The 27,852-nt window shown below is 45.0% G+C and overlaps 2 protein-coding genes across 2 annotated transcripts in view; one reads left to right on the top strand and one right to left on the bottom strand.

Moving 5' to 3' along the window:
• Positions 1 to 27,852, top strand: part of LOC118421312 (tenascin-X-like) — a 106,419-nt gene that overhangs the window by 42,132 nt on the left and 36,435 nt on the right. The window contains exons 3-4 of the mRNA XM_035828548.1: positions 18,183 to 19,370; positions 21,073 to 21,348. Coding sequence (XP_035684441.1) covers positions 18,419 to 19,370; positions 21,073 to 21,348 — 1,228 coding nt within the window. The 5' untranslated portion in view covers positions 18,183 to 18,418. The remainder of the gene's footprint in view (positions 1 to 18,182; positions 19,371 to 21,072; positions 21,349 to 27,852) is intronic.
• Positions 1 to 27,852, bottom strand: part of LOC118421319 (zinc finger CCCH-type with G patch domain-containing protein-like) — a 104,355-nt gene that overhangs the window by 24,158 nt on the left and 52,345 nt on the right. Inside the window, exons 9-12 of the mRNA XM_035828566.1 lie at positions 14,313 to 14,356; positions 11,562 to 11,626; positions 1,984 to 2,154; positions 1,586 to 1,662 (exon numbers count right to left, since the gene is read on the bottom strand). Coding sequence (XP_035684459.1) covers positions 1,586 to 1,662; positions 1,984 to 2,154; positions 11,562 to 11,626; positions 14,313 to 14,356 — 357 coding nt within the window. The remainder of the gene's footprint in view (positions 1 to 1,585; positions 1,663 to 1,983; positions 2,155 to 11,561; positions 11,627 to 14,312; positions 14,357 to 27,852) is intronic.

A 27,852-nucleotide genomic window follows, 5' to 3' on the forward strand; every position in this document is an offset into this window, starting at 1 on the left:
TCTTTAAAATCTTTCATTTGGCGCCCCGAAATTGGCGGTTTCATGAAAGCTTGACATCCTCCCAGGATTGCCCTCTGTTGTTTACACCGGATTGTCGTTCAGACGAATCAAGACTTGTTAAGGGTTACATGTACGACCTGCTACTTACTGGACCGGGGGTTTTCCAGGTGGCACATGTCCCCAGAATACAGACCAACAGGCATTCACCTAAAAAGTAACTACAGATGAGCTCCTTGTGAAGTTCAATTGCGATCTGCATAGCGAATAGTAATTACTACTGACATGTACGAGGTCGAATCTACTGAGGGCACATTGGAATATGATGTGGCCTCTTCAGTATCCTTTTTAGTCGGCATGTGGTTCAGGGTCTGGAACTGGTTTTCATCTGGGTAGCTCAGGTGCTTGGATTTGATATAATCGTCCGGAGCTTGGACTTGACAACGACGGCTTTCTCCAGACTTTGTCATATCATGACCTCACGTTAGCAGGAGATTCCTTGTCTGTATATCTGTGACCCTGACACCACAAGACCAGGACAGTTAACAGTTCACTTGTCAACATCTCAGACAGCTATTGGTCGATCAGTTGTCATTGGTGCTTTCCAAGCTTGTCAGCACAGGCACAGCATTTGTTTATAAGCCTAAGAATAGCTACGAAGATTAAGAAGTCCTTCGGTGATTGCAGCGTTGATATCTTGATTCGTCGCGAAAGCGCTTCGTCACAATTAGACTTCAACAGCTGCAGTAGTTGTTTTGGCTACCGACAGAGAAACCACCGTAGAGGAACACTGTGGGAACTTCTAATTATGCCTTATATATTTCTTCAACAGACAGGTGCCCCCTGTAGACTGGCACCTAGCACACGTTTGGTCGAATCTACGCCATATGTAGACCAGCCGGTCTGACTGTATCAATGTGAAAGGGGCGTGATTGGCTTGACCAAAAATGCTTCTCTTAGCTGTAGGTTAATCTCTTAACCTGGTAAAAAGTCTGCTTGCACATCAATCTCTTCCGACCTCTGCCAAAAGCTTTCCATCCATGCACGGGTTTTGTGGAGAGTCTAGATAGCAAGTGCCCTAGCAGAGATCAAAGCACGTCTGGAGATCCCACACAGAAGAGTTTCCAAGCTTAGACAGGACTTGATCAAGCTAAGGGGGCGGGATGTGTCCAACGGGGAGCTGTCTAGAATGGGTTCTGCCAGACAGTGACATCCCCCGAGACTCTGCAAGGTGCAGCGTATTATGATGTACTGGTCGGCACCTCTTTGGGGCTCAAATCGGGCCCTTATTTGACTTACAAGGATCTATCAAGTCAAAGAATATCATCTGAGGCGGACGTGATCTTATAGCGTTAGCTAAAGGATCAGGGGAGGAGCAGTGGGTCTGAATGCAAAGGTTGTCTGCGTCTGCTCACAGCGTTTGATGAAACTGAGACATGAAATCTCTAATAAGAGAGGGGAACAGCTGAGTATGAGAAGAAGTAACCAATGTAGATCATGTGTTCATCAGAAGTCAAAGTGTCCGATAGCATGTATACAACACTTCTGTAATAGTGTTCACTACTCGTGCCGAAACACAGTGCCTTACCTTCACGTTGAGTTCCTTTCCTGACCTCTGCCTGTCTCCATCCTTTGTGCCGTGTTTAGAGTCCGCAGCTCGGTGATCTGAGTCAGATCGCAGAATAGACGTGTAAAGTGTATCCATTAACTACCGGTGAATCATCACAACGATGTCGTTCGTCTCCATTCTTCTTATATAAATATGTGTGTGTGTGTGTGTGTGTGTGTGTTTTGAAATATAGTATTTAGATGTTGAAATATGATATCTAGATGTTAAAATATATATATATACACACGAAAGGCCGAAAGAAGCGTTATAAAGTTTTGTACTTGTAGACCCTCGGTACTAGGAGTTCAGAAGGCACTTAACGGCATGGCAGCTGCAATTAATTCTTCAACGCTCTTCAATTCAAGACGATGCCTTACCTTTCTTTAACTTTGTGTTCAGGAAGTCGAAGAATTCTTGCTTTGGTTCCCTTCGTAACGAATGTAGCTTTAGTTTCTTCTTTTTCTTTGATCTCTTTTCTATGTCGTGAGTCGGCAGCTTGCCCTCTCGCTGCTTCTCTTTGATCTCCACCCAGGCGTCTAACGACTTCCCTGGATAAAAAAAGGCAAAAAATGACAGCTTTTATTCCTTTCCTAACAAGGTTCATAGACAAGTCAGTTACTCGTTTGGCTATCAGTAGGAATTTCCACAGCAACTGAACTATATCTACCGTCAATTGAGGTCAAGGGCTGGAATACCTTCGAAATTACGTGAGAGGTATAGCTTGTGGTTTCCTGTTTTTGAGGAAGCCATACGAAGGCCACTATAGTATATATATGTATGAACACCGTACACAGATTTCCTTAAATGGTATTTCTTCACTTATACCCGCTTGTTTAACTTCGGTTTAATGTCAAACCTCTGAACTTGATCTCAAAATACCGGGAACAAAGATCATCCATTGTACCATTGTAGTAGCAGATTCCTACATAATCCCCCTGACTAGCTGTATCAAGATTAATGTGGAAACAAGAGCAACATTACAAGCTGATGAAACATTCAGTATGGCGTGTTCAGAAACGTCATTTCGCCATGCTCTTTTTATAAATGACTTTCGCCAGGTGGCGCTCGTGTTATGCATCAAATTGAGCAACAGAGTTGATGTCAAACATTCTGTTTAGTCTGGAAAACATCGTACCGATTTAGACAGCATCATTAACATCGGTGACTCCTACGTTCAGTGATGCCTGATTTTTTCAATGAATTGTTGCTTCAATCACTTTTTAATGTGTTGATGCTGGTCGGTATTCAGCCGCTTCACAGCTGATTAGTTGCAAAGCATCCTACATACACCAGGAAGACGTTACTAGAAACATGCTCCAAGGTAGCCGAGCTCATGGCCCGGAGCTAAAATCCTATAACAGGTAAGGATACCATATCTGGTATTAAAGCACTTGTTGACCTGATCAAAGTTCGAAACAAGCAAGTCGCAACACTACTGTCCGTGTCTGTGTCTTTTGTCTGCCCGAGGATCTGACTAACATCACATTAACATTCGTTACCTATTCTGACAGAGGTGGGCTCGTATTTCATGCCGATCAAACAGAGCAAATCCACGGACGAAGGGAGACCCCAGGTGTTCTTGCCCAAAGGCTGGGCGGAGGAATCATTCCTGAAATATCATGCTCGAAATGTTTTTCTTCGCCTTCCCCTGTTGTAAATCACTTCAAGATGCATTCTGCTAAGCCTATTTCTCTAATCGTGACCAGGTCATGACCTGGAGAGGGTTATTGTCTAAAATTTACAAGAAATTTGAAAAACGACCAAAAGATTTATTAAGATGAATAGCGATCAGGGAATGCAAGTCTCATTGAACGAAAGGTCATTATCATTATGTAAGTCACGTCTATCCATGCAATTCAAGATTCTTGAAGAATTAGTGCTCCAAGGCGAGAAACGCCAATTCTAGACTCTTCTTCTGATCAAGCTAGGCGGTTTCCACGGCAATCGGCAGGCAGATGAACAGTTCCAATCTCTCCAGCCAACTAGGTCATGTTCTCATACCCTGAATGATGCGAAGTTAAATGGCACTTGGCACTACTCAGTGGACGTTAGCCAAGCTGGCAAACTAGACATTCTCCTGGCTGTCATATCAACAAACCCATCAGTCAGTTAGCTCGGGGAAGCTCTTCCCCACGCTCTGTTACAGTAAAGGTCGCGTAATCCCAATTGCCCATGTATATTCTGCTCGTCAGTCTGGAGACGAACCTACATTTTCCGTAATCAATTTATCAGTCTCCATCACGGCAGCTTTCCTACCAGCCAGCTGGCTGAGGCCCAGCCCCCCATGCTGGACACCTATTTGCTGAGCAGATCCCTTGCCTGACCCTGGATTGTGCTACTATCTAGAATCAGGTTCTTTCTCCCTGGAATGTGTGTTTCATTAGCTGCACAGGAGTCAGATTGCGATGGGGCGTGTGCACAGGGTATTTACTAGGCAAGTAGCCAACCAATATATCGCAGTCCTGATATACCTGCGCCCCCACATTGCTTTCCACCCTAACCCACCCTCTTGGTACATCGTCTGGCGCTCCGAAACTTAGACAAAAAGCACACAGATTTGCTGCTTATCCCATTGTTTCGTCAAGGGACGTAATCGTTAAATTCCTTAATCTGTCTGTGATATGGACATGCTATGAGTCGAATAAGATCAGAGTCTGGCGACACTGAACGGATACAGGCTTTCTGGACGTTACGCTGGGAAAAGCAGCAATGTAAATCAAATCAATGAAGCTGTTTCTTGTTGGTGCAAGCTCCATGCCCCTATACCTCTGTACTGCTCAGAGAAATCGGATACGTCATGAGAGATTTATCACGGTAAACCCACAATCAACATTACCACACCATCTGGAGAAAATCGCAAAACATCACTCGTTCCGAAACAATAGTGCATGTATTGTTGGTCCTTGGATGATTTTGGTCTACCCATTTACATCCTTAGAAATGGAAGCATACGGTGATGTTTAAGGTCTAAAATCGTGTGCTTGGTATAGCCCTTCATAATGAACAATCTTTATGGGAACAACATGGTTGAGGCCGCGGTGTAATCACGTGACCAGAACTGGGGTGTCCAGACACCGTCAGATCCTACCACCTCAAAAGGGCATTGCCTCCTCTGTTGCTCATCGATCGCGCTCAGTCAACGGGACTTCATAGGTCCGCGCGGCTCAGCGGGGAAGTGCGTCCTACTTCAAGGCTACAGGGAACGTTATCCACGCATTGACCGCAGTTCTTCCGAACAAGCGGTTACAAACTTGGCAGCAGTCGAAGTTTGGGGCGTGCGGCGAGTTTCAGTGGGTAAGTCTTACGAGTCCTTGCAGCGTAACCTGTCCCATATGCCTGGGGAACTATTAAAACTTGTCTGTTTGTGGTATACAATCCAGTCCTTTCACCATGTCTGTTTGGATTATTGGTTCTTTGGGGGTCTTTCGTGATCATTTTGTGGTCGGTCGACATATAATCAGGGCCTATGGATATATCGAAGAACGTAGTTTAGGTAACTAGTGTGTTGTAAATCGTTTGGTTTGCACAACTTGAAGTTGAAGATCTTGAAGCTTCCTAACTACGGAATCTGCTTTCTCTTCATCAACCCGTCGAGCGTTCTCCAGATAGGGAATGATGAATTTTCAATTGAATGGACATACTTCTTAAATCGAATTTTCCTCATGAGGCACTCTTCGGCTTGATCAGCTCAGCGAAGCTTTTAACAAGTCAGTGACCTAATTTGTGTGGTCACACACATTTGTCACACATTCAGCGACATCCTCAGCGTGGAGGGTCGACATTCCGGAACCCTTCAGTCCATGGCTACTCGGAGTTTATTGATGGTGCAGGACGTGTTTAATTTGAAAGACTAGCTGATTCTTTCACTGCTTCATCACTATTTTCTTCTTAACTATATTTTGATGAACTTTGCACTGAGCCTAGCTATTGACTACAAACGGAGTGGCCCTGGTGGTGGTGGTTAATTTCTTTATGAAGCGACTGTGACAATTTACCAAATGACAACAATTCTTGTTGTAATGTATTGTTATGGCAGTCACCTTAATGGTACTTCTTCGAAACTTCACAAAAAAATGTTTCTTCCGTGCTTTGTCTTAAAGTTCGGGTTTGTGCAGAAGGAAATCATTTTCATGATGAAATTCTTCACGAAGAATGATCGTTGCCAGCAGCCACGGTGCTACACCATCCCCTGTGAATAGGTTACTAGTCGCGATGTTGGAAAACTTATTGGCACCGATTAAAAGTGATGAGTGATGTTACCTCTAATCTGTGTCACCATGTCTATCATCTACGAGTTTCCTTTGATGCCCCGGTGCCCCTGCTCAGAACCAGCCCTGTGCATGTTTGTGTACAGAACAGGGGTTACTGACCCCATCAGACCACAGGTCCCCACAGTCGTGACACACACGCATGGTTAGTCGGACGGAACAGGGCAGAGGTCAGGGCATTACTGGACCGTTATCTTATAGTCTGTGTCCCAGGACAGTTGTAGGAAGCAGACTGACATAGGTACTATCATATACGAGTCGCCTGTCATCCAGAACACTTTACAGGCCAGAATCGGACCGGTGTCCTACCGTCCCTCATCGAAGTCCTAGGATCCTGTATCTGTTGCCTAGCAGCTGACCTAGCACATGGCCTATAATTTCTACACTGTTACTTCGTGTAGATCATTTCAGCTGAATGAAAACCGTTCTCTAGCTGATTGTCCAAAAATATTGTGCGTTTTTCTGCCGATCGGATGCCTTGCCTGGTACGTGCCTGTAGAATGCATGGCGAATCGGTTTCCATGGTAACGCCCCGACACACACCGAAGGGCACGTGGAACCCCGCGACCTTGTGGGCATACGTTTCTGACTGACGTCAAGGACGACTTCATTAGTGGACTTCCACGACAAGGACGTATCTGGATAAGGTTAAGTCCAGAAATGAGGTTGTGGAAAATACCTGATCAACAGAGGCAGCAATAGATGGACTAGATGCACAAGTTAGGCCGGGGTCACCTGCCAATTTACGTTGACTGTGACGTACGTTTTGTTAGTGGATACTATTTCACTGTTATCTCTGTCAATCCTGTGTTTAGAGAGCGGGTAATGGTCCCCATCCAGTGTAGACGACCAAGCAAGACGGCGAAGCGGCGCGCCATGTGGGTTGAGTTTGAGTTCAAGTCCGAGGTCTTCTTTGTGACAATGGAAACCAGACAACCACACCCACCCACTGGCGAGATAGAATGAAGTTTTCATGTGGTCCAAGTCTCTTCGGGCCTCTAACACTCCTGACAGATACATCGGACGTCAGATAGGATTTTCATGAGTGGACTTTGCTTTCCAGATTGCTTAGACGTTTACTCGCGAAATTCTTAAAGTTGGTCATTAGTAAATACTGAATGAAAACAGAATAAGGTTGATCTAGGATAGTTCCATCTGGTTATGTATGAAGCTAACGCGATAGAACTCAGTTAATATGAATACCACGATCTTCAGGATCATTCGAGCGATGAACTTGATCATTTTTACTATTACAATTACTTATTGCCAGCACTAGGGACATTCTTTTCTAAAACATGGCATACGTTTAGAGTAATTGAACTACTACAATAACACAATCAAGAAAGATACCTAACAGATAAGTTCTGGAAGTGACTTTGGCTATGACTTCCATAATAACTGAATTTTCGACCTGGGTCTGAACTGCATTCCTCGGCGTCCAAGTTGATAAGAATTCTTGTTATTCTCCTAACATTCACGCTCCATATATGACCTCCGCAAGTATTACATTCCTCGTACGCAAGCCATTTCGCGATACCGGCCCACATGTTGGAAAGTACTAGCTTGTCTGACACAGGCACATACACGATCTATGTCAACTTTGGGCCAAGGTTACCCAAGTGCACAAACAAGATATTACGACGCGTTTCTATAGGACGGCTGTAATGTGTTTGTCAAAGGCCACAATGAAGTCCTTGAAGGTCAGACTGGGCCTCCGAAGGCCAGACTACAGGAATGTGACACTTGATCACCAGGGTTTAAAGTTTAATCATTTATAGGCAGTACCTTGTCAAGTTCACATATTTGGTGACGGAGGCGGTAAACAAAACGTCCGGTTCCCTCTTTGTCTGAGAAAAATGGCGGGATCAAAAAATCCCTTGAGTTGGATCGCTTTCAAGTTCATATTTTGCACCTTACTGTGAGAAGATGGGCACCCAGGCCTGTCTCGAGTCCCAGCAAGTTGGTGCTGATTACTGATGCTAAACCAACAAACTGGTTCACACCGATCCCCGTAGTTATGGCTAGCTCTCTCTTTCTACTTGCTTCCCCCGTACCTACGGTACTGAGGGTGGACGGGAGTGGTATCTAAGCTACCGGTACCGTTAGCCTTTATGTTCTTATAGAAAAGTAGACTATATATCAATGTTACTCCTTGATCTGTTTGACTTCAGGAAAGAGGAAGGGTTAATCGATTTTCTGTGTGAGAGTCTTTGTTACCTTGCAGAGTTGGCATACCAATGTCTGTGCAACAGGTTGTCTATGAAGACGTAAGGACTTGGCTGTGCTCCCAAGTGTAAGTTACAGCCGCTAGCTGTCCGCCCACGCGTCGGCGCAAACTTATTAGTGCAAACTGCAGTTCAGTTAACTTTCAGGAAATGAAACAATCTCAGGAACAGTACCTACAACTCAGTGCCTGCCTGTGTAAGTTACAGCAGCATCGCTATGCGGAGGACAAGAATTAATGTGAATCAGCTTAACTCTTGTACTGGTGGCACGACAGATATATTGCTCAAATAGGCGTTGACGTACGCGCGTTTAAAGATACGATGGAAAGCACTATTTCAGGCGTAAATATTGTCAAAAGGTGACTGGTCTAAAGTGAGGACTCAATGGGAGACAATGACCTTTGTGGTCTAATTTGGACAAGCCCTGCGTCTCATAAATTCATATCTTTCCTAGTATCATCGTCGATCTACTTTTCTACTTTACCTTAGATGGATGGAGTAATCTAAGAGTAATCATGACCGGAACTGACTAATACTAGTTCAGGTTACAGCGGGGGCTTTAGAAGTAAGGATCTCCATCCTAACATCAAAGCTTTGTGTGACAGGTACCCAACTGATAGGAGCAAGTGTCGCGGACTTGTGTTTCCGATTTGCAGTGACAGTCAGACCCCATCATCCTCTGAGGTCAGGCCAGGGTCAGGCCAATAAACCGAGGTGGGTCCTGTGGGTAAAGACACATATAATGTGGGGGCAGGGAGATGTTCATCGAGTCTAGATTCAGCTTCGTAGGTCTGTTTATTGCGACCACTGACACTGTGCCGTAGATTATATGGTAGACGGTCACTCCTATATATGAGTTAGTAGCAGTATATCATATACGAATATATATATAAGGTCTTATTGCCACCAATGACTGAATGAGTCCTGAATGAGGATCTCGGGGAGAGGTTCAACACCGGATTTGTCGGTTGTCTGGGGTCTGTTCATACTTTAAGTTAAAATATCATAGGAAGTTTGGACCAGTACATCTCTAGGCCTGTAGAGCTTTCAATTGTGAGTTGAGCGGTCACCTGACACAAATTATATGTCTTTTACTTGAGTCTTTTTAACTACGTCGTAGGTCGAAAGTGAACTCACTGGTTAACTATTTCTGGTCGTGTCCACGAAATGCCATCTCGACACATTGTGACGTTTCGCTACATTCCAAGCCACCGATCGATCACACAGTCTTGATGGCAGGAAATTAAGCCACATTAACAACCTTGTGATAATTGGAGACTTCAAATATACTTTTGCAGTGTGATAGATGGATCTGTATGGTAAATGAGTGTATACTGAATAGTGACGGAGGAAGACCATCAAAGCAATAGCTGCCCTCGGCCAGACACCCCTCAGAATGGATGGCTTGTGGACGACGTGTGCGGTGTTTGCCTTCCTGACCCGTCAGAGCCGGACTGACTGAGTGACTGATTTGTGAGTTGTCTTTACCAGTAACTCACAGTTGTATTTTTAGGACAAACACAAGAAGTCGTAAGTTACGTACGTCGTGTCGCGGCTGGAACAGGCAAACCCTGCCAGAAGCAGCGCCACACAGAAAAGGCCTCCAGAACAGCCCAGTGGTTTCGACTTACATCCACATCTGCTTCCTGTGTTACTCAATTTGACCTGGCAGTGGTTGCCATGGCAAAGGCGAGACTACTTTGTAGGAATCACAGTATGCTATAGCCTTACCAGCCTTTGATACCCAATGATACGTGCTAAACTTGAATTAGAAATGACATATTGTGGCACCTGTCTGACATTGATCCGTGTAACCATATCCTCCGTAGTGATGTCCCTGTTACTCAGCTTACACAGCTTCAGGTGCTTAGTCTATCCCTTCTTTAGTCCTTATCGGGACCACCAAGTAATTTTGCATGTTGTGTTTGTGTACATTCTGCGTTGCCCTCCAGGCATCTTGAACACCTAGCGACCACCAATACTAGTACAGGAACAAAGCATGGCGTTTCCAGGATTCTATGTGCTACAGACACCGGTTTCGAGCGTACTGTCTGGACTGAGAGCCTGGGGGGAGGGGAGGGTTGGTGAAGTGGTACCTTGTGAGGTATATGAGGCTGTAGGCGCTCTGCAAAACGTACATACCTCCTGAGTGAATGTTATTTTCAATATTCTCAGTAGGATATTCTGCATTTATAGAAATGGCATCCTGCAGTCTACGTACTCGTCGATTACCCTAATCGACATTGAGCATTTTCCCGGTGGCAGAGGTGATAATAATAAGCCTTCACACGCATTGGTTGACCTTTGAAGCCGTCATCCCTTGAGTTTTCTAACCACCAGCTCTTCAACACTAAACCTCATTAAACCCAGTTAGGGAATTAATTTCCCATGGTTTTCACCAGCCAACAGAGCTGCTTTGATAGAGGACCACAGAAAACCAGGAGGGACGTAGCCTCCACCAGGCCTTCCTGGTCCTTCCTACGGAGATCGTAGAATTCGGCAAAAAAGAATCAGGAAATAGCCAGGAGAGTCAGTTCACGCTTAGGTTCATGTTTCCCCCCTGGCCAACTGGTAGCAAAACTCCCCTGACAACTTATTCTCCCTATAATGACCATAAATTAATGGCCAGCGTAGTCATGGCCTGGTATCCAGCAGTATTATAGCTCTGCGGAGGGGACAGAACTAGAAGAGACTTGGGAGCCGCTGGACACCAGGCTAGTGTAGCTGGGAGGGACTGCTGATAAAGATGGTGTTGTTTTTGCTCACCCGGCCGGTGACAGACCTCAGGGTCAAAAGTTCGCAACCATACCTGCGATCTCTCCAAAAATGGAGGCAGGCTTATCGCTGTCCGAAAGAAGAACTAGAAATTGGCCAAATCGGGTTAAATAATTTGCGTGACCAGAGAAAGGAGATCTCAGTAAGATGCTGACCACCTAGCTAGACTTTCTCTGTCGGCTAATTGTTCACCCTATTTGGCCAATTCCAATTATTTTCAAGTCCCAAAGGAGTTTGATGGCGACTAGACCCAGACCAGGCCTGGAAAGTTTGGACGCAGGTCCGTGAGTGTCGCTACAAATTAGGGAGCGACATGATGTAACAGCGATAAGACCTGGCGGCTACTTGTGTGAAGTTACTGTGGAAACAACCTTTGGGCCCTCAGGTCAGGTCCGTTCACCGGGCCTCTATCCGCTCACGTGGGTTTGATTTGCTACCATGAGAAAATGTCGTTTGGACAGAAAGATGGGAATGAGGACAATGCAGCCCGTTGTTGAAATTTTCTGATCGGTTTCCTCTTGTCTGAGGCAAGTAATAGAATGCAGCTTTCACAGTCCGGATTTAATTACTTTAAACTTTTTTAAAGGTCCACCAACAATTAAAGAATATATGGCCCCTGTCAGCATTGTATTCTTTTGGAGTGGGGGGTCAAGTCAGAGCCCTAGATGCCACGTGACGTGAACTCACCTGGTGGTAAAATGACGATAGGCACAGGCTCGACTCTTCCTTGTTCTCGCTTGCCCAGCCCTTTCCTACAAAGAACATGAAAAAAAAAATCAAGATTGATGATATATAAATCACACCGAAATGAGTGCACAAGATCCATATGAGGCGAGTTTAAGGGTTAGCAGCACAGGGTTAGCAGAAAGGCCACATTACTCGACACGGGTTATTTGAGGCGGGTCCCCCTGTAGCCGGGGGAGACACCCGTGCGGCGCACATGTGGTCCGGCCAGAGGATCTGGTTTCGTCCACCAGCTATTTGTTGACCTAGACTGCTATGAATATTTATCATACAGAAGCCGAGCTTCGTGGGGAGAGGAAGGCACTCGGGGTTCTCCCTACCGTGCCCTGTTAGCTACCCCTAACTCGTCATTGTATGCTGGCTAGTCGAACGGAATACAAGGGACAGGTTTCCGCTGAGTGGGGACAGCTCATCAGTTGTTCGGAGCCACTTCTGCTGGACACAGTCTTTGGGTAACGTTCGCCTTTTGTTCCTCATGTCCCTCTCGTGTCTTCAGCCTAAATTCAAACTTGTGTATCGTTCTGACATACTCGTTTATCTATATCTGATCTGCCTGTCGTCTTCTTTGGTAGATGTGATGAGAGATTTGACCGTTGAGTAGGTGGTAAGTTTAGCATAGTGTCGAGTTGGCCTGTTTCGATCGTTGCAGCTTGGCAGTACGTATGGCTATGAGGTTGTTTCAAGGATGTCGCGTGTTGCCAATATAGCGTGCTGGTCTAAATATAGTTGTATATGGGAGCTTGATATATACCATGAACATGTTGTAATCTTTATGGTTTGGCGGGTTAACTGCTGAGGTTTGGCGTGAACAATGTTATGTTAGTGCCGCGGTAGAGCGGTGCAAGTTTCAGGGTGTCACCCAGCGTGTTTTCAAAATATCGTCGAGTGATTGGCCTCTGTAAGAATAGGAACTGAACAGAATAGGAACTGAACACTAGTGCTATGATTAACGAGTGTATCGTAGATATAGGCACATACATCGAGCTCTTCACATAGTTGTGATTAAGGCCTAATGTTGATATCATCTGGCATCGATGTGGACAATTTTAACATCCGAAATCTTTACACGTGTATTTGCCGATAACAAGCAGGATTTTCAGTCCCGGTTCTTTACTTTCACTTTCACGTGATCAATTTTTAATTGGATTCAAATTTACTTTCATTTTGACTGGCTGCACATTTAGCAAACACGGGGGGCGTTTTAGATCTAATAGAGGTCATTTTACCGCTCAACCTCTCTCTAGAGTCTATGTGTGGAAGCAGGAAACTTCTGTTTTAGATAAAGCCGCGGGAGCCTCTAGGCTAGCGATGGGAAAAGCTGCGGTTTACGAAATCCCACTGCCATTTACCCGGGGTGTTCTACCGGGTCATCTGGTACATCCCCGCCCATTCACCAAGCTCCAACTGTCCGATTTGCAGAATTAAGAACAACCTTTCCCCCTGGCCTTTGTAGCAGTTTTTTTTCTACGCGAACGCGGGTTTATTTTTGTAGTATCCTTCCCTTTCTCTAAAGCCAGGGGCGGGAACTGCAATGTCCAAGATCAAAGGTTACGGGGCTGGTACCGTGATGGAGGGGCGGTCTCTCCAAACTGTTGCGAGTTTCAACAGTGACCGTTTAATAGGAACCAGGCGCGTGAGGATGGAGACGGGAGGCCTCTCCCGATGACCAACTTTGCTGAAGTAATTGTATAGCCTCCATACAGGGCTATTGATTGACGGAAGGTGCATTAAAAGCTAATTCAGGCCGATTCTCCCCCTTCAAGGGGCGAAGGTCTAACTTTAACAAGATGGAAACATGAGGTGGCAGACATAGCAAACAGCGCAGCGGACAAGTAACAGCAGCGCTACAGACGGCAGGAATCTAGCGGGGTGCTGTCGTACGCGTCAGAAATGGCGCTGTTTGTCCACAAGGCTCTAAAAAGACAGCCGAGAGCCTGCAAATTGAAAGAGAAGAGTCTACGTATGGTGAAAATCCGTACAGCACACAGAGCTACACAGCGTGTTGGGCACCCGATCTGTCAGTCCACATGCCAGCCGTGAGAACAGGGCCTGCGGTTTGTTTGTTTACATCGCTGATGAACACTGTGGCATTGTCATTTATGTAACTTTGTCAAAACCTTGGACGTATTTCTTGCATCAGTTACCCGTTACAAATCTGCCGTTTTTCCATGCTGCCGTTTCGTAAATTTGTTTCGGTTGTTGACATTTTCAGAGTTATGAAAGATGGGTTCCGTGTATGTTGTCTCTAGATTATGTTTGATGTTGGTCAAAGGTTGACTTGTCATGACTAGCGACACTTATATATTTTGGTTTCACTTTAAACAACAATGTGGGCATCGTGGCTAAAAAAATTTCATGACATGATAAGAAACCAAATACATTTCTCAAGACTTAATGGTCCAACTATTCTACGATCTAAGAACATCAATAGACATTACGACAACAGGGTCTCTAATCTTTCAGGAAATTCAGGTAGATCTAGAAAATGGAAAATTTCTTAGTTTCATGACTTTCAATTAAAAGCGACTTGATTACAAAGTACGGGAAATAAATCAAAGATATAAATTCACTTGCAAGATGATGAATAGTTACAACGAGCATCCTACATGGCAACCATGACCTCCGACCTCTTGCGATGTATAGGGGTATTTCACAGTTCAATGTCGGCGTGCAGACTAGACAAGTACAACTCACCCTATTTGGTAGCCCATCTTGGCCATGAGCCTGGACCCCACGCCCTGTGGGAGAGGAAGAGAAGCTTTGTTAGTTCAGTAAACCAGTGTTGGTTCACATGTGGACGTTCATTGTAGGCCAGATGATGGGCTTTAATTTGTTGGCATGCCCTTGTGGGAACATGGTTCTGGCCAAGTTTATGACCTTTTAAGCACGGGTGTCTCGTCCCCTACAATAATACATTTGTAGATGGCAACAAGCCATACATGTACATGGTTTTCAAAAGCACAAGGAAAGGTTATCTGCTCCAGATGACAACATCGCGACTAAAGAGAAACAACTGCCAAACTTGCCGTCCATAAATTATGTCAAAAACTACTTTCACGGCTTTAATTAACGGAAAACAACTGGCTAAACACAGACTCTCGTGGGATCAAACAGGAAAATCACAGCACAGGGTCGTCTCAGAAACTGAACATGACTGCAATGAAATCGTGGCTTAGGCTGCAATGAAATCGTGGCTTAGGCAGACTTCTTTTCCCTTGTATCTTAGCGAACGTTCCAACGCAAGTCAGGGTGCCATCCTATATACTGGGGCTCCCATACTGTCTAACCATCAGTACGTCAGAGTAGAGTGTAGGAGCAACGGTAAACTAACTAGATATAGTATCCACCCAGGCTAAGGGAATTTATTTGCCGCTGTTGTCGTTTTTCTAGTTTGTGACCCCAAACTGACATATCCTGTAACAAAGTACGTAAAATCATGTCCAAACATTAGATAAAGGATTACAGTTTTTGTCCTGTAATCAGCAAAGTGCAAGGTATCATACGTTATCGTTACTAGTACAAGTAATAAATTTCAGTTCAACACGTCATCGCCCGTCAGAGGGGCAGGACGGACGGGCCTACTTCATTCTGTCTGAAGTCCGAGTCGTCTTGACAGCTCAGCTCCAATGACATCTATCTTGTACTAACAGCACAGCTGACGCGCTGTCGGCAGGTCCTATCGTTATGTGTGGCCCCATAAAGCCAATCACTACCAGTGCTAGACCTGTTACAGAATATCCCACGGCTTAAAAAGAGTTAAATCATCCCAAGGAGATAATTTGCAATACATCTTCTGACACCATGCTATGCTGTGTACTGTGTAGACCCCCTTGTGGTCAGGGATAGATTAGCCGTAAGCAATCTTATCGGAGCAAGAATGTCAAGCACGAAAATCACTTTCAATTACCTCGAAATTAAGCTGAACTAATCCCGCTGTTACTCTACCATACGTAGATGACATATACAGAAACAATCATGCCCTTATCGAGTATTTCACATATGGTGATGGAAAGGCATGTGTAGATCATACCTTGAGCTCGTTTGTTTATTGTGTAGGAAAATATTGACATGTCATTAGCGTCTTGTTGTAGATATTTGTAAGTTGGCTGACATTTTGGGCGGTGGTGTGTTTTGTTTAATTGGTTGTTGCATCTTGACCTTTGTGTATTGTGGCCGTAATTTTATGCTTTGGAAAAATTAGCCACGACAGTTTGGCACATGTACATGCACTGCTTGTTGTGGAGCTTAGAATGGCTTATCAAGGAATTCAATTGCATAATTCCTGTCGGGACCCTCCGCTGCTCTACCCTTCTCCCTAAATAGTGGTAGCCGGTTGGCACCAGTTTTCTTTACAGAATCATTGGCTGTGGGGTTAGGCAATAGGGAGAACGCAATTGTATTCTTGACCCGTTTCTCAGATCAGGATCTCCCTTACCCTGCATGGTAACCGCGTCTAGAATGTTTATTTGTGTGCAAATATACAAGGAAATACTTTCCATGCAGAGACATCCCTGATACGGGCGGAGGGAGGGGTGCTAATGGGCGTTGTCCTGGGGTTTGCTTTCTTTTGATAAGATATAATTAGTTCCACGTTTGAAAGCTCACGGAAAGAAACGACTTCATCAACGCGTGCTCGTGGGAAAATTTAAGACTGTCCTTGGCGTGTGACTGGGCTCAAAACCCACGTTTGTCACTGACATCTGTACAACAGATATTTGGCTAACCGTCGTAGCTCATTTCATCTCCTTGTCGAAAGTGTCTACTATGCCCCCAGCAATCCAATAAAGAACATATGGCAGCACGAAGTAGCCCGTTGGTATGTCCTCCCTGTCTCCATGAATAATTACTTTCTCAATGTATCTATCACGAATGGGTCATTACTGTTCTAATATTATCCACCCTTTAACACAAGTAGTTAGACATTCAATTAGGCTTCAAAACTCACACAGTCTGGTAGATTGGTGACTGGCCAAGGCAGTTATTGGTTTACTCCCAAACTTTGAATGGCTAATCGTAGGTCATCGTTGGTACTCTCAACTTACAAGTTTTTTTTAGACCACATAACATGAAGCATGGCTTGTTTCACTGTTTGATATGTGTGTCTGTGATTGACAAGATCAAGTCCACAGCTACGAAAACAAATAGGAGTAGCCCCGGTTCGGAACTCCCCCAGCTGTCCGGCACACACAGGCCTGTAAATAATCATCGGCACGTCAGCGAAAAGACCAATATTTTACTAGCAACCGCCGGCGAAACAAAATTGGGAGCAGGAGTTGTTTTGTCTGCACGGCCGCAAACTCTCGACACATGTCGGTGGGAACCGTGGCTTTATTGAAGAGATCTATGCTGGGAAGAAGTGGAATAGATTTGAGGTTACATTAAAGTGTATCGGTCAAGAAGATGCAGAAATAGATTTCTGTGATGCTAGCATAATAGATCCAACTAGAAAAGTTGGTCATCCTTAGCGCACACTAAGACTTCAAACCTATGCCGCAAAGTTTCATCCCAGCGCTTTATCGAAAACATACCTTATCTACCTCGTCACCGACAATTAACAAAACGTTTAGAACAAATATCACTGAGGGAATCAGCCGTTCACTGCAAAGGCCCTTGCTACTGTGACAAAATTGATTACTACAGTCATCATAAACTTCAACTTCAAAGCAAGTCCCTTTAAAAAATAACGGATCAGATAACGGCATGTAACGATAAATCTGCCCACGGCGAAATGTACATAAACTCCCATGTACATTCTCCATCAACCTGTGAAACCCAAGACTGTACAGAAAGCAGAAGCGATTACAAGCTCCACGGCTGCTAGATGTACCGAAATGGATTTTTGCTTAACCACGGAAACACGATTTAATAGTGAATCGTACCCCCATGAACCACACGCCACCAGTATTCCTGAAAGAAGTATTCTTTGATGATCGACTACCTAGTAGCACGTTAGGCAGGCCCTGATCAGTTCCTAGATCACTTCTACTGCCTGACATTGGCTAACCTCAACGGATTGCTCAAGATATTTGATAGCATCATGGTCATTGTCAAGGCCTCGGTCGTGATGATCGAGTGTTAAGTTTCAGTTATCGTCCGGGGAAATCACACGAATGTGTGATCGGAAGTGTACCGTATACCGTGTTCTGGCTAGCTGGTATCAGGTTAGGGCAGCATTGTTGTGGTCAAATTTTGGTCTTAATTCTTGAATAATTAGAAGTAAGTTCAAGTAACCCATTGAAGATTCTTTGATAAGAGCAACCCCAACCTCCTTAGATGCGAAGTGGCAGAGATAGATATTATTTTCGTCCAGTTTTCAACGGTGAAAATCTTGCCATCGACAAAGCACTGCGTCCTTTCCGTGACCCAGCTCTTGACTTGCCATCTTGACTAAGAAGCTTGATTATTCAATAAATTTCCCAGGGCCTGTAAGTCGTTTGGGAAAATTACACGTGGATCTGCTTTGTCCATGCGCGCTAACCCTCTACCGTTGACCCAAATTGACCTGCATCAAGTGGAATGTCATCCTCCTGGAATTAATACAAAACTTCTATCTTTGATCTGCAGGTAGAGAAATCCAAGACAGGCGCAGGCCAGGGCTGTCATCGGCAACTGCGACGTCTTCGCCAATAGAGTCCAGAAGCCGACGGAAGCTGCCACCGCCGGGAAACACCTGCTGAGGATTTCTTATTCATGCCCATTGTCGGCTGGGTGGACCTTTAGTGCCGCGAGCCAGGAAGCCAACTTCTATATCATTTCGTGTCCAGTGGATTCCTTGCACCCAGGACTACTGCTGCTTCAACATGGGTGGATACGCAGCTATCGTTGCGGTACTGTTAAGTACATTGTTACGATGTGGGAATACGGTTCCAGTTCAGGGGGATACACACAATGTGGCGAACGTTTCCAAGCCGATCATCTCTTCGGCTAGCGTCAACACGCCCGCCGGTGGGATGGTCTTCAACCATGTTTACAACATCAACGTTCCTCCGGTGCTGTGCGCGGGAGCCGACGGGAAGGTCACGCAAACGTCAGGAACGGTGGAGGTGGGAGAAGGCGGCGATGGCGCGCCGTTCCTCGCCAACACCTTCGTTCCAGGAGGTGGAAGTGGAGGCTGCTGCAACAACGGCGGCAGTGGCTCCGGCGGAGATTTATTGAACGGGGAGACAGGATCTCTGGTCACGGCTCTACAAGAAAGCACGGAAGATCTCAAGAAGCAACTGGCAGAGCTCCTGAAGGAGTTCGAGCAGTTCAAGCAGTCGTGTGGGTGCGTCGGAGCACAGGGCCAACCTGGCGTTTGCGACCCGGCGTGTAAGTACGGGAAGTGTGAGAACGGGAGGTGCGTGTGCGACGAGGGCTTCACTGGTGACGACTGCTCGGAGCGTGCGTGCCCTGACAACTGCAAGGACCGGGGCGACTGTGTCAACGGCGTCTGCGTCTGTAAACCTGGATTTACTGGTGCCGATTGTTCGCTGAGAGCGTGTGTGCCAGACTGCGGGGACCGGGGCCGATGCGTGGATGGCGTATGTCAGTGCGAGCCAGGGTATGAAGGCCCCACCTGTACGTCCCGTTCCTGTCCAGGTAACTGCATGGGCAGGGGAGTATGTGTCGACGGAGTCTGCCAATGCGAGCCTGGCTTTACTGGCCCGGATTGCTCTTCAACCAGCTGCCCCAACGACTGTTTCGGCAGAGGTGTGTGTGTCGACGGCGTGTGCCAATGTGAGCCTGGCTTCGTTGGCGAGGACTGCTCAGCAGGTAAGTCTCTCCAATATCCTTCTCTGTGGGTGTTTATCCCCTGAAAATCCCACCAACATGTGCCACATCCCCACGGCACGTAGTGTTGTTGTTCATAGCACAGCCACTGATTCCCCCGATGGACACCCTGCCTGATTTGTTATCATTAATAAGGCGGGATCAAGGCCTGGAATCAGACACATGGCTGCGGATTGAGACACAATCATGGTTCCCCGCTGTGCAGTGACAGCCTGAACAGAATAAGGACGGAGGGACAGTAGCGCCATGGCAACAGGAGCGACAATTGATTGCGATGGAATTTAGGATTCGCTCAGTAAGCCTAAAGGGTAGAATCTCGGTCATCCACAGCCAAATGGGTCGAAAAAAACGTGGCTCATTCCGGTATTTTTCGCCAGTCACAAGGCAGTAGAAGTCAAATGCAGCTGGAAGTAGCAACACTTCGTTTTGGAGCAAGTCACTCAGGCCCAGTAATGCTAGACAAATATAAACAATGTCTGAAACCTGCGGGATTAGATTGACCTTCGATGGAGGTCATGAGTAAAGTTGACATGTTCTATAAATAAGATAGCCAAGTATATAGATAAAGATACCATGAAACGTGTCTTTTACTTGTTGTTTCTACATTTGAATCCCAGTTCGTTCTTTCAGTAAGCTTACAATCTCTATTTTTAGTTTAGATGTAGCATTACCGACTGTCATTGAAAATTGATATCACCTTATAAATACGTAGGGGGAGGAAATTAATAAAACCTTACCGTAGATGCTCCGCAACTTCAATCTAATCACAATGAACAATAAAAAAATCTTTCGTGTGGATTACTCATAATGGGTACCTACTGGCTGGCAAAAATACACCTGGTGATTATAGGACCTGTCTCTTGCAAAACAAGTGCATCAGTCCTAATCTCTTCGACCCCTGGTGATTACGTCATGAAGACAAATGCTCTTCAAAATCAATTAGTGAGAGCTAAACTTGTTTGCTTTGATGGTGCGGACATTGGGACAACTGGGCCCACCCATAGGGCATGTCCGGTTTCTGATGAAGCCGCCGGGCTGTCGCTAGGGCTGTGTGTCGCCACTGGGTTCACATGGGGATAGTGTACTATTGGTAAGGGTAACAGTATATGCTACAGGTGGCCACACAAAGAGTTTCTCAATGTTTCGAGAGTGCCGTCGACAGTCTTATCGTCTCGGCTGTCACGTATTGGGCCCAGGTCCTGTAAGAAAATAAACACTACGCGACAGGACTCAGTGATCGTCAGCAATGATACGCATCTTAGCCATCTACAAACCTTACTGTAACATAACGTTCTTAGTTTGTCTATGTCACCCTGAATAGAACAGCAGGATATCAGTCAATGTCTGTCTGTTGACATTAGCCTAGTTAAATGTACAACAACTTATCTGGTATTTGGTGAACTGACAAAGTACATAAACTTGGTAAAAAATAGTAGGTGTTCGAGAGATATAGTTTCCGTCGACACTTGATTTGTGCTAACAAAAGCAAGATGTATTTATGTAAACACTTTCATTGTTTGTCAGTCACATATATACAAAATGTACTACTACACTACGCTCCACATAAGCCATTGGTCCAGTGTAGCTTGGGATTTGACAAGACACTCTGCTACTTGAGTCCAAATTGGTCTCAAAATAAGGGCATGTTGTAGTGTCAACTGTGTTGCTGTCATGTTTTCCACAGAGCTCTCAGTACCAGGGCCCATCACGGGTGTCTTCACCAGAGACATCACCATCAACTCCATCTTCATCGGATGGGTGGAGGAGGACTACGTGGACAAGTACCACCTGGAGTACCGCCGCACCAACGAGCTGAACGGCTGGAACGAGATCGAGGTGTTTGACCCTGGCTACACGGTGACCGGCCTGGCCTCTGCCACGGAGTACCAGTTCCGAGTGTCCGGAGAGAACGTCAAGGGTAGAGGCGAGCCGAGCGAGGTGGTGGAGGTCGCCACGAAAGGTAAGCACCAGACTCAAAGTGGCCGTGACGCTTAGTGTTGTGCAGCTTCATACTTTACTTTTTTTCCACAGGAAGACAACTATTGTACACACAGTAAATTCTGAAGGCCAAGCAATTATTATATGGGACGTTATCTTCTTACTCTGAATATGCCTGTGTTTTTTTCACTGTTGCAACACTTCAGTTCAAGTGTCAGGCTGGAAACATGAAGAGACTTCGCACGTACACTATGGACACGTTATGGACATGTTCTAACTTGCGATTGATATGGTCATCATGACTGTCTGGCATGAATTTATTTTGCATATTACACAGATGACTAAACATGCTTATTTATTTTAGGATCCCCTTCCTCATCTAAACACTTTTCAGTTCCAACCAGCACAGAAGGTGGAAACACGAAAGACAGCACAAGTGGTTTCAAGTGCAACAAATTTCAGTAAAATGGGACTTAACTTCCCTTTCCTGTCCATGTTAATAGGTGCGTTGTTATACCAAAATTATGCAGATGTTTTCCTTCAGTTACCATTCCATCCTTTCCATGTGGGAAGCATACAAGCATATTCCAGCCCTCAGATGAGTACTGGCAAAGTCCCAAGTTCAACAGCTCCAAACAAGATGCCAAACTTGTCCTGCTCATTAAACATAGTACTGTCACTGGACATCCAATACACAGACCAGGCTTTGCTGTCTATTTTGAGGTATGAGGTGAACCAAGGTTTCAGCCCATGGAAACGGAGTTGACACCACATTTATTTTATGCAGGAAGCAAAGGTCATAAGAGGACATGACCAAGGCCATTGGAGAGTCAAATAAAAGCAATAAAAGGGGATGAACTAATTACGTTCCTTTATGAAACCAGCTTAAGCAAAGGTTTACCCCTGCATATGGTTGAAAGGTTTTGACTGCAATTGGTTATTGGTCGATAAAAACACTCTTTTGAAAAGTTGGCTAGATCTACTGTATTTAGCTATTATCTATACATCTGACATTTGCCATGCTTTCTACACAACATGATATCTCAAGGTTTAAGTTACATCGGTTGCCTTTGTAATATAACCTCCCATCTGCCTCATATCACAGGAAGGTTTATGAGTAAAGCCAGACAGTAAACCCCAGGCCAGCTCAGTATTACTTGAGGTCACTTCTAAGCATTAGCATTTTCAGGTGCTTTGTTCTCAAGGTTATGCTTAGGGCTTGACACAAAAAGTACTCTACTGGGAGTCAACAAGCTTCAGATAGTGTATGCATAAGATGGAACCCTCACCTAACCACAGGATACTTCACATTTCAGGCTTCTGAGTGCTCTGTAAGCAAATTTGAAACAGAACACCAAAAGCTATTAAGACTGGCCATCCGCTCAATTTGACCTACATCATTCAAGGTCACGGTATGGGCAGCTACCCCACAGGGCTCAGTGTGGATATAAATGTTCTAGTAGTCTGGAAACAGACACAGTGGACAATCAGGTTGAGACAAGTGGTCAAGACAGAACCACAGCATGCATCTTCAATACCTTTGCCACAAAGCTACAACCACTCATCTGGAGACCAGAAGACAAATCCACAACTGTTTTTTTTAGCTGTTGCTTCAAATCCTCTTACCATTTGTATTGGTGATAAGGACATTCCTGATCAAAGAGGCCTGGACTCTTTCTTTTAAAATGTCTACATCTTTAGAGATTTGCATTGCAACATGACACAATACAAGAGAAATACTCCATTCACAGCTATCACATGTGCTAACACATATAGTTGAACATAGCCAAATAGTTGTACTGTACTAAAAGATAATTGTCCAATTGTCTAGCTGTTGATGACCAGAAATGTATGGTTTTGAAGGGCCAGAACTATTGGACCCCAGCCCTCCACGGGATGCTCGTGGCCATTCGGTGGATCCTTACAGTGTCGTAGTGCAGTGGAAACCACCAGTCAATGGATCAGCCGTCATTTCTGGATACAGGTTGCTCTATCAGCTTGGAGACGATGGTCCTATTCAAACTGCTGACATGAATAAGCCAATGAACTTTTACTACGTCCTGCAAGACGTGTCTCCAGACTCCGTGTACAACATGTGGGTCGTTCCATACAGCCCTGGAGGTTCTGGTCCCAATAGCGAACGTTTCGTCGTACACACCATGGCCACGGCAGGTGGTGGGACTGTCCCTCGCCCAGAAACAGGCACTGATGACAGAGATTCAGGTGGTAAGGAAGCATTTTCACATGCAGGCATCATCACATTCATTAACTGCATGTGAACAGACAAACCAATCACTGAGGACATACCACTTGCACAGGCTACACATTCAAGTGGACATGGAGTGATGGCACCCATTACGATGACATCCATCATGATGACATCCATCATCATTCTAGGGCCAGCCATGGTGTAGATGATGCTGTCCTATATAGTGGACCAGACAACACCACCAGGCCATATATGCACTGTACTCTTCTTCATCTACCGAGACAACAACATCAGTCACATCACACAGGACCTGGGACAGCAGTTGCTTTCACATCTGTGCTGCACACTGCTTCTAGCGACTATGTCAACACAGATATAGCAGTGAAGAGTGCCAAGCTTTATTTGCACATTTCAGGCAAATAGTGCACTACATGGTTGGCATACATTTGTGTATTGGTAAAATGCAGAACTTCATGACAAATTATGAGGTAAATAAGCTGCATTACAGACATGCCCAAAGCAATCCTTTGATTTGATTCTCCACCATTCACTTTGTTGCACTACATCTGCAGCATCAGCACTTTACATGTCCATCCATTGTTGAATGGAATCCATATAATTATAATCTTAACATTTTCTACATTGTACTTCAAAGAACAAGACATTACCAAGCCTGGTGCTCCAGTGGGATTAAGCGGACAACCTGTAGATCCTTACAACATTCATGTGGAGTGGCAACCTCCAACTAACCCAACTGACCACATATATGGATACAAGCTGCAATATCAGAAGCCAGGAGACAGTTACCCTCAAACTGTAGACATGGGAAACCCACCTGATCGTACATACATCCTTCGAGGAGTGTCTCCAGACACACAGTACAACATGTGGGTGACACCGTACGGTCCTGGAGGTGACGGACCTGAGAGTCAACATCTTACAGTACAAACTCAGCCTGTAGAAGGTCCAGGGACAGGCCCAGGAATAGATGGGAGACCAGGTGGTAAGGAGCATCTTCATAGGCACTGGCTGGACAGTAGGATCACATTCTGGCACTGACATCACTGGACATTTGAGTCATATTTTGTCACTGACATGGCTTGACACAATGGGATATCACATTTTGACACTGACATCAATTGGCAGTAGGGTCATAATCATGTAGATTTAGTCCCCAAGACAGTCGTCAATGATATCACAGTTTCATTCACAGCATTCAGACATCACTTTGCATTTTGGAACATGTGCACAGACAGGAGTTTGAATTGACAGTAGGAGACCACCTTTTGCTGACATACATAGTTTGATCTTCTGCACATTAGTTTGAATGTTGCTTAGTCTTTTGCATTATCATTCACTTGTTACAGGAGTTTATTTCCTTTTAGTTGTAGACCAATATACTGGTATGAGGTTTGTATTTGATTGAGTGACATTTCTCAAATACACACATTCCCCCATCGGTTCTTTGATAAAAAGGCAGTTCACTTCAATCTGCAGTTGAATAGAATCTACCTAACAAGTAATGTTGTCTTTTTTTCATGATAATGATACAAACATCTACATTAAAGGACAAGATGTTGTCAACCCTGGTGCTCCAATTGGGGTTAGTGGACGTCCTTTAGACCCGTACAACATCCGTCTACAGTGGCAACCTCCCACTAGTCCTATGGATGACATTCAAGGCTACAAGTTACAATATCAGAAGCCAGGAGACAGTTACCCTCAAACTGTAGACATGGGGAACCCACCTGATCGTACATACATCCTTCGAGGAGTGACTCCAGACACACAGTACAACATGTGGGTGACACCGTACGGTCCTAGAGGTGACGGACCTGAGAGTCAACCTCTTACAGTACAAACTCAGCCTGCAGAAGGTCCAGGGACAGGAACAGGCACTGATGGGAGACCAGGTGGTAAGGAGCATCTTCATAGGCACTGGATGGACAGTAGGATCACATTCTGTCACTGACATCACTGGACAATTGGGTCATATTTTGTCGCTGACATGGCTTGACACAATGGGATATCACATTTTGACACTGACATCAATTGATATATAATGTAGTAGGGTCATAACCATGTAGATTTAGTCCCCAAGACAGTCGTCAATGATATCACAGTTTCATTCACAGCATTCAGACGGTCAGGCATCACTTTGCATTTTGGAACATGTGCACAGACAGGAGTATGAATGGACAGGAGACAATCTTTTGCTGACATGCATAGTTTGATCTTCTGCACAATAGTTTGAATGTTGCTTAGTCTTTAGCATTATCATGCACTTGTCACGGGAGTTTATTTCCTTTTTAAAGTTGCAGACCAATATACTAGTATGAGGTTTGTATTTAATTGAGGGACATTTCTCAAATACACACATTCCCCCATCAGTTCTTTGATAAAAAGCCAGTTTACTTCAATCTGCAGTTGAATAGAATCTACCTAACAAGTAATGTTGTCTTTTTTCATGATTAATGATACAAACATCTACATTAAAGGACAAGACGTTGTCAACCCTGGTGCTCCAATTGGGGTTAGTGGACGTCCTTTAGACCCGTACAACATCCGTCTACAGTGGCAACCTCCCACTAGTCCTATGGATGACATTCAAGGCTACAAGTTACAATATCAGAAGCCAGGAGACGGTTATGTACGTACAGTAGACATGGGGAACCCTTCTGATCGTTCGTACATCTTACGAGGAGTGTCCCCAGACACACAGTACAACATGTGGGTGACACCGTACGGTCCGAGAGGTGACGGACCTGAGAGTCAACATCTTACAGTACAAACTCAGCCTGTAGAAGGTCCAGGGACAGGCCCAGGAACAGGCACTGATGGGAGACCAGGTGGTAAGGAGCACCTTCATAGGCACTGGAAACTGCTGAACTCTTCACGGGCATCTTCATTGGCACTGGCTGGACAGTAGGATCACATTCTGGCACTGACATCACTGGACAATAGGATCACATTATGGCACTGACCTCACCAGAAAATTGTTGAGTCATATTTTGTCACTGACTGGCTTGACACAATAGGATCACATTTTGACACTGACATCAATTGATTGTGGAACTGACATCACCGAATTACTTTCATTTCCAGTCAGAAACATATACTGTTCACAACCTGTTGGACAGTGGGGCCATTACTGTACAGTGCTTTATATTGTATGGCACCTGTTCACACTTACCACAGAAAGCTTTTCACTCTGCCTCCCTGTCTTATTATGGTATTGAAGACAGCTGTTGTATTTTGGAATCCGCTTGGCACATGGCTCTATTTTTTACCTATTGCACCTTTGCACATCTTATTTACAATGTTGAACATGGTGAGTCAACCTGACCATACACATGTAGGCTTCCACTAGTTGTTGACAAATAGTCACGATTGCTAGCACACATCAGGTATTGAGTATACAATGGCTTGTGAACACAATTAGTGTTGAATGGCAAAACACTGCTCTCATCTAGATTGTTGTTCCTTATCCAATATGCCTCAAACTCATGTAAGTATCTAATTCAAAGGGCAAGATGTTGTTGATCCTGGTGCTCCATTGGGAGTGAGTGGACAACCTGTTGATCCTTACAACATTCGCCTGCAGTGGCAACCTCCAACTAACCCAACCGGCCCAATAACTGGATACAAGTTACAATATCAGAAGCCAGGGGACAGTTACCCTCAAACTGTGGACATGGGAAACCCCCCTGATCGTTCATACGTCCTGCGAGGAGTGACTCCAGATACACAGTACAACATGTGGGTGACACCGTACGGTCCTAGAGGTGACGGACCTGAGAGTCAACATCTTACAGTACAAACTCAGCCTGCAGGAGGTCCAGGAACAGGCCCAGGAACAGGCACTGATGAGAGACCAGGTGGTAAGGAGCTTCTTCATAGGCACTGGACACTGCTGGACTCTGGCATCATTGGCACTGGACATTTTGTCATTGACATCATGATCATTGGACTTTGGGATCACATTATGTCACTGACATCACTGGACAATCGGGTCACATTTTGTCACTGACACCATTGCACAATGAGATCACCTTTCACAAGCATACAGATGTGGTTATCATGTTAATTCATGGACAGGCAGACCTCATTGTGAAACAGACTATGCTTATGCACAGACAGGAAGACCTTGTCACATACCTGTAGCCTTGCTTTTTCTGAGACAGCTTGAAACTCTCTTTTTCAAGTACACTTCAACAGCACCTAGGTATTGGCTGCTGCTTTGAAAGTTTCTTTGTCCTTTGTATGCTATATGGTAGTTACAAGAGTTTGTTTTCTTTGGTCCTCACAATAGATTGA

This window comes from Branchiostoma floridae, chromosome 8 (genome assembly GCF_000003815.2).
Source record: "Branchiostoma floridae strain S238N-H82 chromosome 8, Bfl_VNyyK, whole genome shotgun sequence".
In the NCBI taxonomy this organism is placed as follows: Eukaryota; Metazoa; Chordata; class Leptocardii; order Amphioxiformes; family Branchiostomatidae; genus Branchiostoma; species Branchiostoma floridae.